This window comes from Thalassophryne amazonica, chromosome 14 (genome assembly GCF_902500255.1).
Source record: "Thalassophryne amazonica chromosome 14, fThaAma1.1, whole genome shotgun sequence".
Taxonomy (NCBI): domain Eukaryota; kingdom Metazoa; phylum Chordata; class Actinopteri; order Batrachoidiformes; family Batrachoididae; genus Thalassophryne; species Thalassophryne amazonica.
The window spans coordinates 35,007,306-35,021,169 of record NC_047116.1 but is presented as its reverse complement, the minus strand read 5'-3'; the positions used below and the strand labels follow the sequence as shown (position 1 = coordinate 35,021,169).

Below are 13,864 nucleotides of genomic sequence, written 5' to 3'. Positions count from 1 at the left end.
TTGGAGCCATGATTCATGTCAGTCCACTTGGTGCAACAGCTCTCCAAGGTGTGATCACTGCATTTTAGATGCACATTAACGAGCAGATCTGATTTGATGCAGGTGTTAGTTTTGGGGATGAAAATTTACAGGGTGATTCCATAATTTTTTCCTCAGAATTGAGTGAGTCCATATTTTTTTCCTCTGCTTGGTCTAAAAAAGTAACCGTTACTGACTGCCACAATCTTTTTTCCTTGATTTCTTATAGTGTTTCTTAAAGCCAGAAAGTTGCCATTTGAAATGACTTTAGTTTTGTGTCATGTCTGTGATCTGCTTTTTTTCTACAAAATTAAACAACTGAATGAACATCCGCCGAGGCCGGTGATTCCATAATTTTTGCCAGGGGTTGTAAAAACATTACTGCCTTCTTATCCACAGATCATATTAACTGGTTTTATATAGCAGCTAAACAGATCCTTGTCATCTGATTGGTGGTTTGTATGTCACTTGATACGGATTCGTACCATTTGGCGTTTAGTTCCATTTACCATGCAATTTTGGTTCTATACATTTTGTGCTATTGTACGCCGCGACCACCACACGCTCATTTATAAATTAATAAAATATCAAATGACAAGGTTTTGCTTTTGGCATTGTATAAAACAAATAATGAATGTTTTGTCAGTTGTGCAATGGTAAGAATCTTTGACCTCATGAAAAATTCTTATCAATGCACTCAAAATCATTCATTATTTGTGTAAACTTAATAAACATGGGAAGCGCAAGTGAGACAGATTAACACGCAGAGTCCCTGGAATTACTCCTGAGCCAGACAACCTGTACAAGATGTGCTGCGTGTAAACTGTATCACTTCTAATGCAATAAATAAAGCTCTTAAAAACAGTACAATAGCGTACTGTCCATAAATCACCCACATGAAGAGCAACAGTCAGACTTACAACAGACAGAAAAAGTAACAGAAGGTAAAGAATAAAAACACAGAACACCATTAAGACTGGATTTAACAGAGGCCTTAAACCAGCAACAGCAAGTGCACATTCACATTTTAAAAAAAGAATGCAGACAATTATAGCTGGAATTTAAAAAAAAAAATGAAATCATACATTTGGCTGAAAATATTTTCATTCAGAATACTGTTTCTAATACATTTAACACTTTTGGAAGAACATTTGGAAAAATACATTTGAATTTAAATTTAATTTGCAAAATATACACAACAATATCACAGCCAAGTACAAAAACAAAATGGTGGTGGTTTAAGACCACCTGTGCTTGATTCTCCATGTGCAGGTGGAGTTGTGCCAGGAAAGGCACCCAGTGTAAATAAGAACTTGCCAAACCAACGTGCTAATCCATATCACATCTGCTGAGATGCTCCCAAGCAAAAAGAGAGAACCCTAAAGAAATTATGTCCAGCGAAAATACAGAATGAATACAACAATCATACCCTTGTGCCGTACAGTAAGTAGTAAACTTTCATGTCAACCAGCTGAATCAAGTTCCATCTCTTCCTGTGATCTTCGTCAGAGGTAGAGGTCAGGTCTTTAAGGGACTCTGCATTTTAAACAAGTGTTCTGTGGTCAGACAGCAGTCTGTCTGTACTTAATGTCTCCTTAGAGAGTACAGCACTTTCCTACTCTTGTGCTCACATATGCAAGGAGAGATTAACATTTACAACCACAAAATTGTTCACCTCAAACCTGCTGCAATCCCTTTCTGCCACTTGGTGTGACCATAAAGTCCAAATTAAAAGCTCCTGGGGTTGAAAAGCTTTCAGAGGAGTCCAATCAGATGTCCTCACATCTGCCACCGATAGCGACAAACAGAAAAAGGAGTGCTTCACCACTTGATGTAGTCCTTCTCTGGAACCATCACTGTATCTTCCTGTCTGTGGTGACGCCATTCTGTTGGTCGCCCAGTTTGAGACGCCTCTGACTGTAATGGTGGATGAGGGCACCGGGTATCAGAGCCATGCAAGCAATTGCCAGCAGCTGGAACAACCGTTTCCAGGAGAACAAGTCATCCAGAGAGGACACCTCAGACAGCATGACGCCTGTCTGGACGCAGATGAAGTTGTACGGGAGAAGCCCTACAAAACCAGACAAGAGGGGAAGAAAGAAACTGGAGTAAGGGTCGTCTCCAATTACTGATTTTTTGGCCGCGATTTCTGTCCTGATTTCAAAGTTGAGGAAATCAGGCCTGATTTGGTAAAAACTTAAAATTCATATGAAATCACAGTTCCTACCCTTAACTTGACATTTTATATCTGATTACATACTGATTATATGCCATTTCCTCTTACCATGTTTTTCCTCACACTTTTCCAAAAAGCTAAATTTTTTCTTTTAAAATCTCAAAAATGACTTCTGTTCAAGAGTGCGACATCCTTTCATTTCATGTTGCTGAGGAGGCTCTTACAGAGCCTTTTACTTTTTCACCCCAATTAAAAAAACAAGAAGGTCCTGATTAATGCCGATTGTACCCGATTCAAAAACAGTCAAGACAGTAAGAGGACCAGGAACCAGGTAAGCAAAAGATCACCCAGGATTCAAACCCGAGCACACTGCAAACCACATTCTGCAGCATGTGGTTCGCTCCTTAACCCTTCAGCTATGAATGCCCCATCAGTTAGCTAAAATGGGGGTCAGCAAATGGCCATTTCTGTCCATGTTTTCCACAAATATGCCTTGTGGAATTTGTTGACCTTTATGATTCCCAGTGAAGATGTGGATGATGTTTCTTTGATCTGAAAAAAGTTCTTTGCACTTTATAATCCTTCCTTCTTCAGAACTTGTTTCTGTTCCCACACAAAAGAAGAGCCTAAATTTACACAGTGTATACGTCTCATTTCAAAATAATCAGTCTTAAATGATAAAGCCTCGGTCCCACCGAATAATGAAGGCTGAAGAAGGAGCCACGCATGGGTGTGGGGTGATTATTCGAAGAATGACCCACGTTTTGATCTATCACGTTTCCACTACGAAGGTGCCACTATGTGCCTCTCTACGCCGCATGTGCCGCGTAGCAGCCTCTAGTGAGCCACGACCGACCTGTCATTACAGCCTCGAAAGGCTCGCATCAGCCACACTAAGCCACGTAGTGCCATGATAGCGCCATGTTGGCGCACGTTTAGGCATGAGTTTGGTCCAAACCTCCAGCCCTCCCACACCTGGTCCCTTCAACGTGTGGGTTTTCAATTCACAGATTCACAGCAGCATTTAAAGATGTCCCTTCTTTTTTTTTCTTTTTTTTTAACGCAGTCCAAAAATAGACACTCCAGCACAGTTCCACAGTTGTGCGCTGTGCGCCAGGCTGCTGTCCACCTGTAATGCACCAGACCAGCTAGACCCGAACCACGGGTTCCTGGAGAGCCGCCTCTGTGCTCCTCGCTGGCTCAGCAGGTCTCTGGCTTTTCTTCTGCGGCTTTAAACACACAAAACTTTGTTTATTTCTGCAAAATCGCTCTTTTGCACGCGCGCTGCTGTTGTCCTTTCATGGACAGCCGCCTCTGTGCTCTTTCTAAGTGGCTTCCTTTCCATCCGTGGCTTGCTGGCTTATTTTTTCCCTGGCTTTAAACACAGTCATTTTTACAATGTGATTCCACTTGTGACTTTGTGTTCGTCCGTTTATTTCTGCAAAAGCACTCTTTTGTGCGCGGTGCCGTTCTGCATATAGAATGAGGTGGCCGTTTTATTACATACACCTATGGATCATTTTCAGTATATATATATATTTCTTTATTTCTTCTGCAGCTTACAAGTTATCATGATACAACTTTTAACTTTGTGTTATGTCTTCAAAATATGTCTTTTGTGCGCTCTCCACCTGTGTTGCCGCACAGCTCCTGCTCTTAGCTGCTCCACTGGAGTTATTATCTTCCATGGCTTTAAACACACATCCACTTTCACCCAGTCACCCAAATTTTAACTTTGTGTTCGTCCAATATTGACTGAAATATCACTCTTTTGTGAGCTGGCGTTCTGCCTAAATGCTCGTTTGAAGCGTGATGATGAGTCACTGCCTCAATGCACACACACAGCGGAGCTCATGTGAGCCATTAATTCCAGAAGTGATTAAAGGTGTTTTCAGCATCCAAGGTTTGACAGAAAATGATTAATCCGCTACAAAATAATTATTTTATATAGAGTCCAGCGCACAGAGCAGGTGGAATTGTGTGCGCAAGAGAGCCGCTCCAAAAATAGCCTCTCAGGTCCTGCCTCAGTGCGCAAACACAGCGGAGGTGTGATCCATTAACAAGATATTAAATCAACATACTTTTACATACAACAGACATCAACATACAGACATACTTTTACAGCTAGGAACTGTTTTATCAAGCTATAAAAAACAAACATAATTACCTTAAGCTGTTCAAAATACATTACACATGGCGCAGGAAAGAGAGGGGGAAAAAAAGCATCCAGATGAAACAGTCCTCTGATTCTAGAAGTGATTATAGGTGTTTCCAGCATCCAAGGTTTGGCAGAAAATGATTAATCCACTACAAAATAATTATTTTATATAGAGTAAAGTCCAGCACACAGAGCAGGTGGAATTGTGTGCACAAGAGGAGAGCTGTTCCAAAATAGCCTCTCAGGTCCTGCGAAGGTGCCAGGCGCACGGATAATGGACTTTTTACAGACTCGTAAGCACCACCCAAATGCCTCTAAGCCGTCGCAGTAACTCGAACACAAACTGCGCCACGCTGTTGTTGCTAAATTTTGAACATCTTGAAATTAGCGCCACGCTCAGAGAGGAGCCTCGTTAACTGAATATAATGCCTCTAAGAGCCACTCTGAGCCACTATACTGCCACGATAGCTCACGAAACAAAAAAAACAAAAAAACAGCGTGCGTGGCTCCTTCTTCAGCCTTCATTATTCGGTGGGACCGCGGCTAACTCAATAAGACAAACTTTACTGTCCCGAGAAAAAAAAATAAAATAAAAAAAATCTTGGATCGCTTAAAAAAAAATACAGAAAAAATTAACTGCACTATATGAAATAATTACTGAAACATAAATGTGTAACTTCTGGAGCCCAGCTAATCTTAATTTCCTCACAATTCATAAAAGAAAAAAAATATTTAATGAAAAAGGGAACATCAAGTCTCTTAAAACCATAAACAGAGTCATACTGGGTGAAACAAACAGCAGAATTGATCAGTTACATGTAAGCAAAAGGTTTAGGTTCAATATTTTGACACAAAATTTTCAAAAGCAACTGAGAGCTAAAGAAAATAGAAATCATTTGTGTGGATTAAATATCATCCTTACAACCAACAACAACAAGTACAAGTTGAAATTAACAAAAGCAATATACAGAATATATATACAGGAGGTGGCAAAATAACAATTAACTACCATCAGCCTTCCCCTACAATGGTGATGTAACCTTTTTAGCAGAAGCCTTCTTTTTCCCCCAATTTATTATTATTATTATTATTTTTTGTACTTAAAGTAGTAAGTTGTAGGAGAAATATGCTGGAGTGTTGCTCAGCAGGAGTTGTTGGGTCTTACCGATAAAGACAGAGCAGAAGAAGAAGGTGATGGGGATGCTGACAATCGGGGCAGACATGTTTAAAAACCAGTTGGGACTCATGGGAAAGAATCTCAGAAAGAGCAGGAAGAAGAACAAACAGTCCCGGTTGTCTTCCACCTTGGATGAACAAATGTGACATTAGTTCTTCTCAGTGAAATGAAAAATATATTTGTTAAAGGGTTAAAAGCATGACATTAATCAGATATGTTTAAACCTTGAACATGAAAACATATGCGATTGTTAGTGTTTGGAATCACAGACCTGCTCTGATGATCTCATATCTTGAACAGTCTTATTTTGGCATATGATCTGCTTTTCTATGAAGTTGTACATGTTGCAACATTAAATGAATGAATACATAACAGTAGTGTCCAAACCATATGTATAATCAAAGGTGTAAATGGGCTGACATGATGACGCTCACTGGACACACTACGCATCTTGGAGGTGCAACTTATTTTATAAACATAATTATAATGTCCTGCATTGAAATATAAGTAAAATATATATAAACATATCTTTTATGCTGCTCATTTATCCTATTTTGCATGTATCTATTATTATTATCCTGTGTTTTCTTATATACAGTACCTCCAGAAGAGCTGATAAACAGCCTTTCACACTATGATACTGCCTGGCAATGTTTTAAAATAACTTAATATTTAAACAAAACACATTATAATTCTACTTACAAAAAATAAGTTTTTATTCAGTATGTCAGATGTTCAGTGGGTCAACAGTGTGCATATGCTAAGATGACTGCCTCAAAGACCATGAAAGATTCCAGAAATTGATGTAAGTACTCATAAAAACTCATCAATTACTATGACATAGTTCAGGCCTCAATAGGGAACCCCAAAAATTCCCTATTGAACCTGTGGGTTCCCTAAAAATGACATAAGCCAAGGCACCTGAAACAAAATTCTACATCTCAAGTTCAGTTTCTCCTTAGGAAGTAGAAGTAAACTCCTCTATAGGGCCTGTGTTTATCCCAGCATAGCGTTGCACTAAGCGGATGAGGCACCAATCCATCGCAGGTTGCACTCATTTCCATCTTAATGGACTAAGACAATGCAGAAGTGTCTTGTCCAAGAACACAGACAGGTAGCCTGAAGCACACACCTAATATCAAACACAGATCTATGCACTGGTAGTCTAACTCCTATCCCACTTTGTCATGTGGTCTATTCTGTCAGTTGGACTACCAATATACAGTATAGTATCTCAAGTGAATGTTCTAAAAGTTCACCAAACCTCAGAACTGATAAAGGTGGCATCAGACATGATAACATCCATCTTTAGGTCCACCCTCCATCACCATGACCTAAATGCCTAGAGTCCCGGATGTCAACCACCCAGGCAGACAACCGGTCCATTCCCAGATCTCTAAAATAGCCATCTATCTGCCACAGCCAGGTGAAACATGGGTGTGTCTAAAATGGGCATACAAAAGCTAGACAGGTTTACAGAACAAAATTAAGCTTTTTTTTTTTGCATGACTGAATCTTATTTTATTACATGATACACACATACCTTCCTCTGCAGACTTGAGACTTTATCAGGGAAGACGTTAACAATGTAGCGTTTTCCAAAGGCTTGGGATAGTAGGTAACAATTGGTGGCGCCCACAGTGGTGAGAACACAAGCAAGCAGGAGTCCTTGGTACAGTCCAAATATAGCTCCTGCTAGAATGTTCTAAACAATGACAACAACACACCGGTCTGTTTTACTGTACAACATAAACACTTTACAGGTTTTCACTGGAAATTTTTTTTTTTAACTTACCAGAAATGACGAGCCAGGAATGGCAAACGACTGCTTGTAGAGATATGCACTGCAGAAAAGAAGCAGGACATAACCAGTGTGCTCCGTCTTGTAAAACTGCAGAAGTTCAGCCAATTCCCTCAACTCCTCCAAGTCTGAAGGGAACTTCAACCTATGAAGAAGTCTGTAAATCATTATTCATGACTGTGGTAGGCACTCTGGACATATAATCATATGAATCATAATTGTTATAAGGATGGCTGAGCCAGAAGGTGAGGTTCTAGATTTACCAGTCAATTTATGCTCCGATCCTCAACTATGGCCATGAACTTTGAGTAATGGGACTCCGGCAAGGGCGGTCGCATCTCCTCCTCTCTTTCTGTGTTTTTCTCTATCTCTGCCCCAACCTTCAAAAGTCCCAATGTCACCAGACTGTGTATTCTTCGAGCTATATTTGGAATAACCATGGAATTGATCAGCTGGTCTCTCAATGCTACTGACACCATTTTTTCAACAAGGAATCAGGGCTGGGGGACCCAGCGTGCCCAGATGGAACCTATCCTGCAGGCTACATTCTCAATGCCTGGGAGAAATGGCACGCTGCGTGCTTGGCACCACTCTCCATGGAAGACGTTGAGGATTTATTCTCTTTTGCCTTTATGGTTTGAGGTCTTTTGCTGCTTGGATTATGCGCTGCCCTGACCTACCAGAAAATTGGAAAGATGGCTGCTATCAAAACCATAACCCCACATCTATCTGTCATTATTAACAAGGTGGGCAAGGCGGTACAATCTCAGACTGCGTTAGCTTTTGAACTTAAAGGCAAGTTGGAAACCATCTCGGAACAATGTCTGCCCTGCAAAGGAATTGATGTTGGAGATCAGTGAATATTCACAATTGGATATGAACGGTTAAAGAGAGGCCGTATTGGAATTCTGTGTCTCTCTCTGCCTAACCCAAACATGGCAGCCTTATCAGCTACTGAAGGTCAAAATGCCCCGCTGTTTTCCTCCAGAAGGATTTCAAAGGCATTGGTGAAACATTTGCTTCCCTCTTCATTTGCCCTCCCCTACAGCCACTTCAGACTCTACGCACACAAGGACAGAGACTGATATGAACTCATCTGCGCACACGACGCACGCCGCCCACCCCACCCCTACCCCTACCCCTCCTTTGTCTGTCCCCACCTCACCCCAGCCTCCGTACTTGCCACTCCTTTCCCCCTCTGGGAGGCTCGCGCGGCACAGCCGCAGCAACCTCACACCTCCATCCCCCAAGCTCGGTTGCATAGCATAAAGCTGCTGCAGCCCATACTCACATTGCCTCAATTTAGATGACGGACTGTTTCAAAGTTTAGTGTACATAAACAATCAAATGTATATGTGCAGTTGTTTTAATTCTGATGTGTGCCATTATTACGTTCAACTAGCAATAACTGTGGATTAATTGCTGTATTTTTGTCTGAGGTAAGTGGGTGTGATATGAATTGCCCTTTTAGGGATCAATAAAATTGTTTGAATCTTGAAACTAGACCGAAAGAACAAGGTTGTGGATACAAGTTCCTCCATCTGTTATCTGGGATTAATACACTCATGGACGGGGTAAGAAGCTTGAATATCTGAGAGGGACTCTGAAGAGCCACTGCTCATTGGCTCATCAGTGAAGGAGCAGGATGCCGCCTGGTCATCTCCTCACGGAGGTCTTCTAAGCACATCCAATTGGGGGGAGGCCCCGGGAAAGAAACCAGGACATGCTGGAGGGTTAAGATTTCCCAGCTGGTTTGGGAATGCTTCAGGATGCCCCAGGACTTGGGTGAGGATAGGGAAGTGTGGGAGGAGCTGCTTAGTCTGCTGCCACAATCCAGACCCGGATAAGCAACAGAAAATGAATGAAAGATATGGATCAGACAAATCAAACAGAATTTTCTTAAGGTGTGTAATTTGGGAATTTCAGGATTAAGGTTACAGGAGGCTGCAGTAAATTCTCACTCCTAGTTCCGGGAGTGTCACGTGACGGCTTGAAATGAGGTGAAACATTTTCATAACAGTCCACAGAATGGCGTATAACACAAAGTTTGACCTGATTGTTAAAGTCATCTGGTAGGCTTTAGACAACACCAGCCCCAGTTATTTTGTCGTTGTTGTTTATTAACTACTAAGCACCGAAGCTGGTGACGTCACTCACCTGCTCGGTGCCTCGAAGGCGTCGATGTGCTGCTCGGAGTGGGTTTGCAAACGTTCCGCTTCTGCATGAGGACGTCGTCCGGGCGCCGCAGGAAAGTATAGAGAGAGTAAATACAAATATAAGGTCGCTAAAACAACAACAGCTACCAAACCAAGAAGTGAACGCATATTCGTCTCTCGGTGAAAAAAAAAGAAAAAAAAATCTCCCTTCCTTGCCGTTAAAATTCTTCTTCGTTGTGTCATTTACGGTAGTTCGGCAAGTTCGGAAACTGTAAATTACCGCCACCTATAGGTATAGCGTGGAGTTGATTAAAAAAATCTAATATTTGGCAGCGTAGTTTCGTTTGAAATTAACCCCACAATCACCTGCTGAATACTGACACCTGGTGGACGCGTTTTAGCTTGATGGAAGGAATAATCACGTGATTACGTGCATGATGAAAATTAGAAGTAGATGTGGTCGAAGTTTGAACATTTCTTTTCAAACGCTTGGCCATACGTCACAGAAACTTAAAATGAGCTGTTTCAAGTAAATATTTTAGACGTAGCAGGGCAGTTTCTGCATGCACATTCACAGAATTGTGTTATTTAGAGGATATTTAACAGGAATTCCCACTTATGTTTTATTGCAAAAGGTAGACAAAAACTGATTCTGCACAGTCTCTTTAATACAAGTCTTTATTTAATCTTGTTACAATTTTATGGTAAATCTTACTTGACTTTATTAATGGAACACAACTCTTGGTCAACAAAGTGCACATTAAAATACGGTTTAACAAATCAAAATGTTACTCAGATTAGGAAATAAATTCACTAAACTACAAATGAACAGTTTAATAATTATTAATCAGTCTGCACAAGTGACTTGATGGCAGAGTTTAATTAAATCTAACGATCTCTGTGTAGTTGTGGTAGTGATAAAGCTTTGGATTAATTAGAAAACTACTTTTGGTGACATATCTGCTCTCTGGATCGTTATTCCAGGGCACCTACAGTGGACAGCAGAAAGAAAATTCAGTTATCTGTTCAGAATCAAAGATATTTTCATTTAAATGAAAGCGAGCCATGAACATTGTGTGCGAGGTTACCTACCGCAATCATACAGGACATTGATTTTATGAAGATCCAGAGCACTGGGTCCATCACGCTGACCAATAGGGATGTAAGGATCTGGTTTGGGGATTATTGTTGGTCCCCCATCCTCAGAGAAAGCATACCTGAATCATTAAAATATATAAAGTATATGGTATATAGTCAAACACCAACAAAACATCAACCGATAATTGTCTTAAAGAGCTGCTCGCCTTCCGTAGTGCATGACGGAGCTGTAATCGTAGGGACTGTTCAGATTGTTTGTCACCTGTTTCCTGAAGTTATGAATGTGATCTGCAAAACACAAATAACACTCGTGCATTTAAAAAAAACGGCATTCTTGGAGGAAAACTGGCTTTCTGGGAGGTGATTGTTCACCCTCACCTGTCATGATGTTTTTCCAGACAATAGTAACATAATGGTCTCTGTCTGAGCGAGACTGCTCGTGAACAAATCCGAGAGCATGCATGAACTCATGGGCAGCCACTCCTGACCACATGCATCCAGGAGTCTGCAGCGACAGGGTCTGGCTTCCCCCAGTCTGCCCCAGAAATGACCAGCAGCTTGTGGAAAAGCCAAACGCAAAATGAAGAAAAAAAATCTGATTTAAAAAAAATCACGAAAATGAAGCGTACAGTTTGTCACGGCTACACTCACCCATATCTAGGCTGGATATCAAGAAAGCTGGCTTCATGAGTGCGTGGAACAAATTTAATGCACGTTCCTGCAGCGATATCCTGCATCCCAGTTTCTATTGTGATTCTGTCCATGTCATCTTAAAAAAATTAATATATTTTCATTTAACAGGAAAAAGCGAAATGAGTGCCACTCGCCTTAGTAACAGCTTTATGATTCATACCATACAATGGAGACATGATGTAGGGCACATAAACAAATCCATCAATTGATTTAGGCCACAGGCAGGCGTTACCAGGGCACGATATAGCACTCCGCACATATGAGGTGGCAATATCTCCATCTCTGATTGACAGTCCACGAGGGGCGCTGAAACCTGGTGAGAGAAGGAAGTTATGATTTTTAAAGGCCCAGGTCAACTTATACAACCTGAGCTTGAGGTCTGGGAGCATTCACCGGTTGTGTATGTCACCACTACAGAGCCATCTTGTGTCTTGGATGGCAATCACCTAGGCAGAGAACAGTCCCCCCCCCCCCCCCAGGAAGCATCTCTTTGCCGCAGCCAGGTGAAATATTGGCAATCCCTATGCCTTTTCCTTTTGGTTGGGTACTCAACACTGAGGCACCTATATGATGGATCATATCCAGAGAAATGTACCACATGGTCAAAATGTCAGAGTCTCCTCATCTGAGTCTCCCTAAGTGACTGTTAGTTTGATATAAAGTCAAGGATCCTCCGAAGAGACCTATTAACCAGAAACATCTATGGTAGTTGTCGCCTTTTGCCCCTATTTAGCGTCCAAGTCTCACAACCATACAGTAAGACATGAAGCATTAGGACCCTAAAACACTTGGACCTTCATTTTCCTGCAAAGGTTTCAGCATCTGTAAACCCAGCTGTCCAATGTCCTTGTGACTCCATAAACTCTTCAGTCTCTTAATCTCAAAGGCCGAGGGTCCACAGACATGATTGTCACCAAGATAAGTGAATCTTAATGACTTTTAAGATGACTACAATCCATCATGTTAATCGTCACGTTATAAATCAAGTCTCAACGTGCTGCGATCCCCTTTGGCAACTGCTCCATTTACAAGAAATCCTTTTTTTTTATACTGTTTCCATAGCTAAACCATGAGAGTCAACTGAGTTAAAAAAAAAAAATTAACTTACGATCAAAATAGCCATAAAATATTATCAAGCTACGTTATAAACACTAAAAATTAGTGGTACAACAATGTCTGAAGAAGTACATCCTGCTTGGTGTGTTTTCTGGAATATTTTGCAACCCTGCATCAGTCTTAGCAGGTAGCTCCAGCTTGTTTATGACACACACACACACACACACACACACACACACACACACACACACACACACACGGTACATTTAAAAGTTTACTGAACAGAGAACAACAAAGTCAGATATTGAATTATCAGCAGAAGTTTAATAAACAGTCCTGAAAGAAATGTAACAATACCAAAAGGAATATATTTTGTAAGTTATCATGAAATGCAATAATGCTTTAACAACTACACTGAAATTTTGATGTTTGGAAAAATGTGGTTTTGAGTTCATTTACAACTCCACTGCAGCGGCAGTATTGATATTCGTTTCAACTGTTTTGAAAACTGGATTTGTTCTTATTCAGTTATCAAAGTTTAGTAGAGCATTCAGAGACTGGAGCGAACAATATTTTTAAATGACTGAAGCTGTAAAAAAAAAAAAAAAATTGTCCTTTGAGACTGACAAAACAACTTGATTGCTGTACTGCATACAGTCTACTTACGACTGTTGACCATCAGGATTTGGTCCATTGCATTCATTTCTTCATCATCTGGAATTTCATCTGAACACAAAAAGAGAAAACATTAGTTTTACTGTATTAATCTCCTAAAAATCACTTTTATCAAATATAGTTTTAAAAATGACTATTTTTCCACAAGTTCACCTGAATATTTCCTTTTCATCCTCACTTTGCCTTCATGCACCCCGGTCGAATTCTGTAACTCAAAAGCACATTAATATAGTTTAAAGTCAAAGAATAACCACAATTAAATGGGTATTTCATCTAAAAGTCTTGCATGTGATACTGACCTTAACAGGTAGTGCGGATGCTTGCATGAGCGTGCAGAGGAAGAGGCCCAGAATGATCTTGGAAGAATGCATTGTTTAGATGAGTACAGTTAATAGTTTCTCCTGCACTCTTCCAATGCAACACCTCAGCAGTTCCTCTCTGCCGGATCTATATACCCACTTCTGCTGCTGTGCTCGCTAGTGATTGGGTGCACGTACAATGAATCACGATTAAGATCCTTCATCATCCAACGTAATAACTGAGACGAGTCCAGTGCTGATCCTTCACAGGTGGTCCTGATGCTGACCTTCACTCTCGCCCTGTACTTTAAGATTCAGCACTTTCAGAAATTAGACAGTCGCAGGTGTTTTGTCCTCACTACAACTCAGCAGGCGCCAACAGGACAATAAGTGTCCCGGGACAACACACTGCCAATTTGTGTCTGACTGAGCTTGGCAACCAGTGATTTTGTGATAAAGTGTCAGTTTATAACCATCTTGACAACGTTCATTTTGTCACAAGTGTAAATAAAACAGAAGCTGTCAACAAATATAATTTTTATTATATCAAGGGGCCA

The 13,864-nt window shown here is 40.8% G+C and overlaps 2 protein-coding genes and 1 long non-coding RNA gene across 4 annotated transcripts; all 3 read right to left on the bottom strand.

Moving 5' to 3' along the window:
• Positions 1-983: 983 nt before the first annotated feature.
• Positions 984-9,739, bottom strand: tmem41aa (transmembrane protein 41aa). 2 transcript variants are annotated; one of them, XM_034187011.1, is made up of 5 exons: positions 9,488-9,739; positions 7,325-7,373; positions 7,073-7,234; positions 5,518-5,656; positions 984-2,089 (listed from the first exon to the last, which is right to left on the bottom strand). In XM_034187011.1, the coding sequence occupies exons 1-5, from the start codon at positions 9,727-9,729 to the stop codon at positions 1,872-1,874; spliced, it is 810 nt and encodes a 269-aa protein (XP_034042902.1). In that variant the 5' UTR covers positions 9,730-9,739; the 3' UTR covers positions 984-1,871. The 2 variants fall into 2 exon arrangements, with proteins under 2 accessions (XP_034042902.1, XP_034042901.1); XM_034187010.1 differs by having other exon boundaries at positions 7,325-7,475; positions 9,488-9,738.
• A 397-nt stretch (positions 9,740-10,136) lies between these two features.
• LOC117525199 lies at positions 10,137-10,672 on the bottom strand. Its single transcript, XR_004564979.1, has 2 exons — positions 10,579-10,672; positions 10,137-10,475 (listed from the first exon to the last, which is right to left on the bottom strand). It is a non-coding gene; the product is annotated as an uncharacterized LOC117525199 (long non-coding RNA).
• Positions 10,673-10,774: 102 nt separating this feature from the next.
• Positions 10,775-13,654, bottom strand: LOC117524252 (high choriolytic enzyme 2). Its single transcript, XM_034186022.1, has 7 exons — positions 13,308-13,654; positions 13,162-13,213; positions 13,000-13,059; positions 11,438-11,590; positions 11,236-11,353; positions 10,963-11,141; positions 10,775-10,872 (listed from the first exon to the last, which is right to left on the bottom strand). Exons 1-7 carry the CDS (start codon positions 13,377-13,379, stop codon positions 10,775-10,777), a joined length of 732 nt encoding a protein of 243 aa, XP_034041913.1. The 5' UTR covers positions 13,380-13,654.
• Positions 13,655-13,864: the final 210 nt, after the last annotated feature.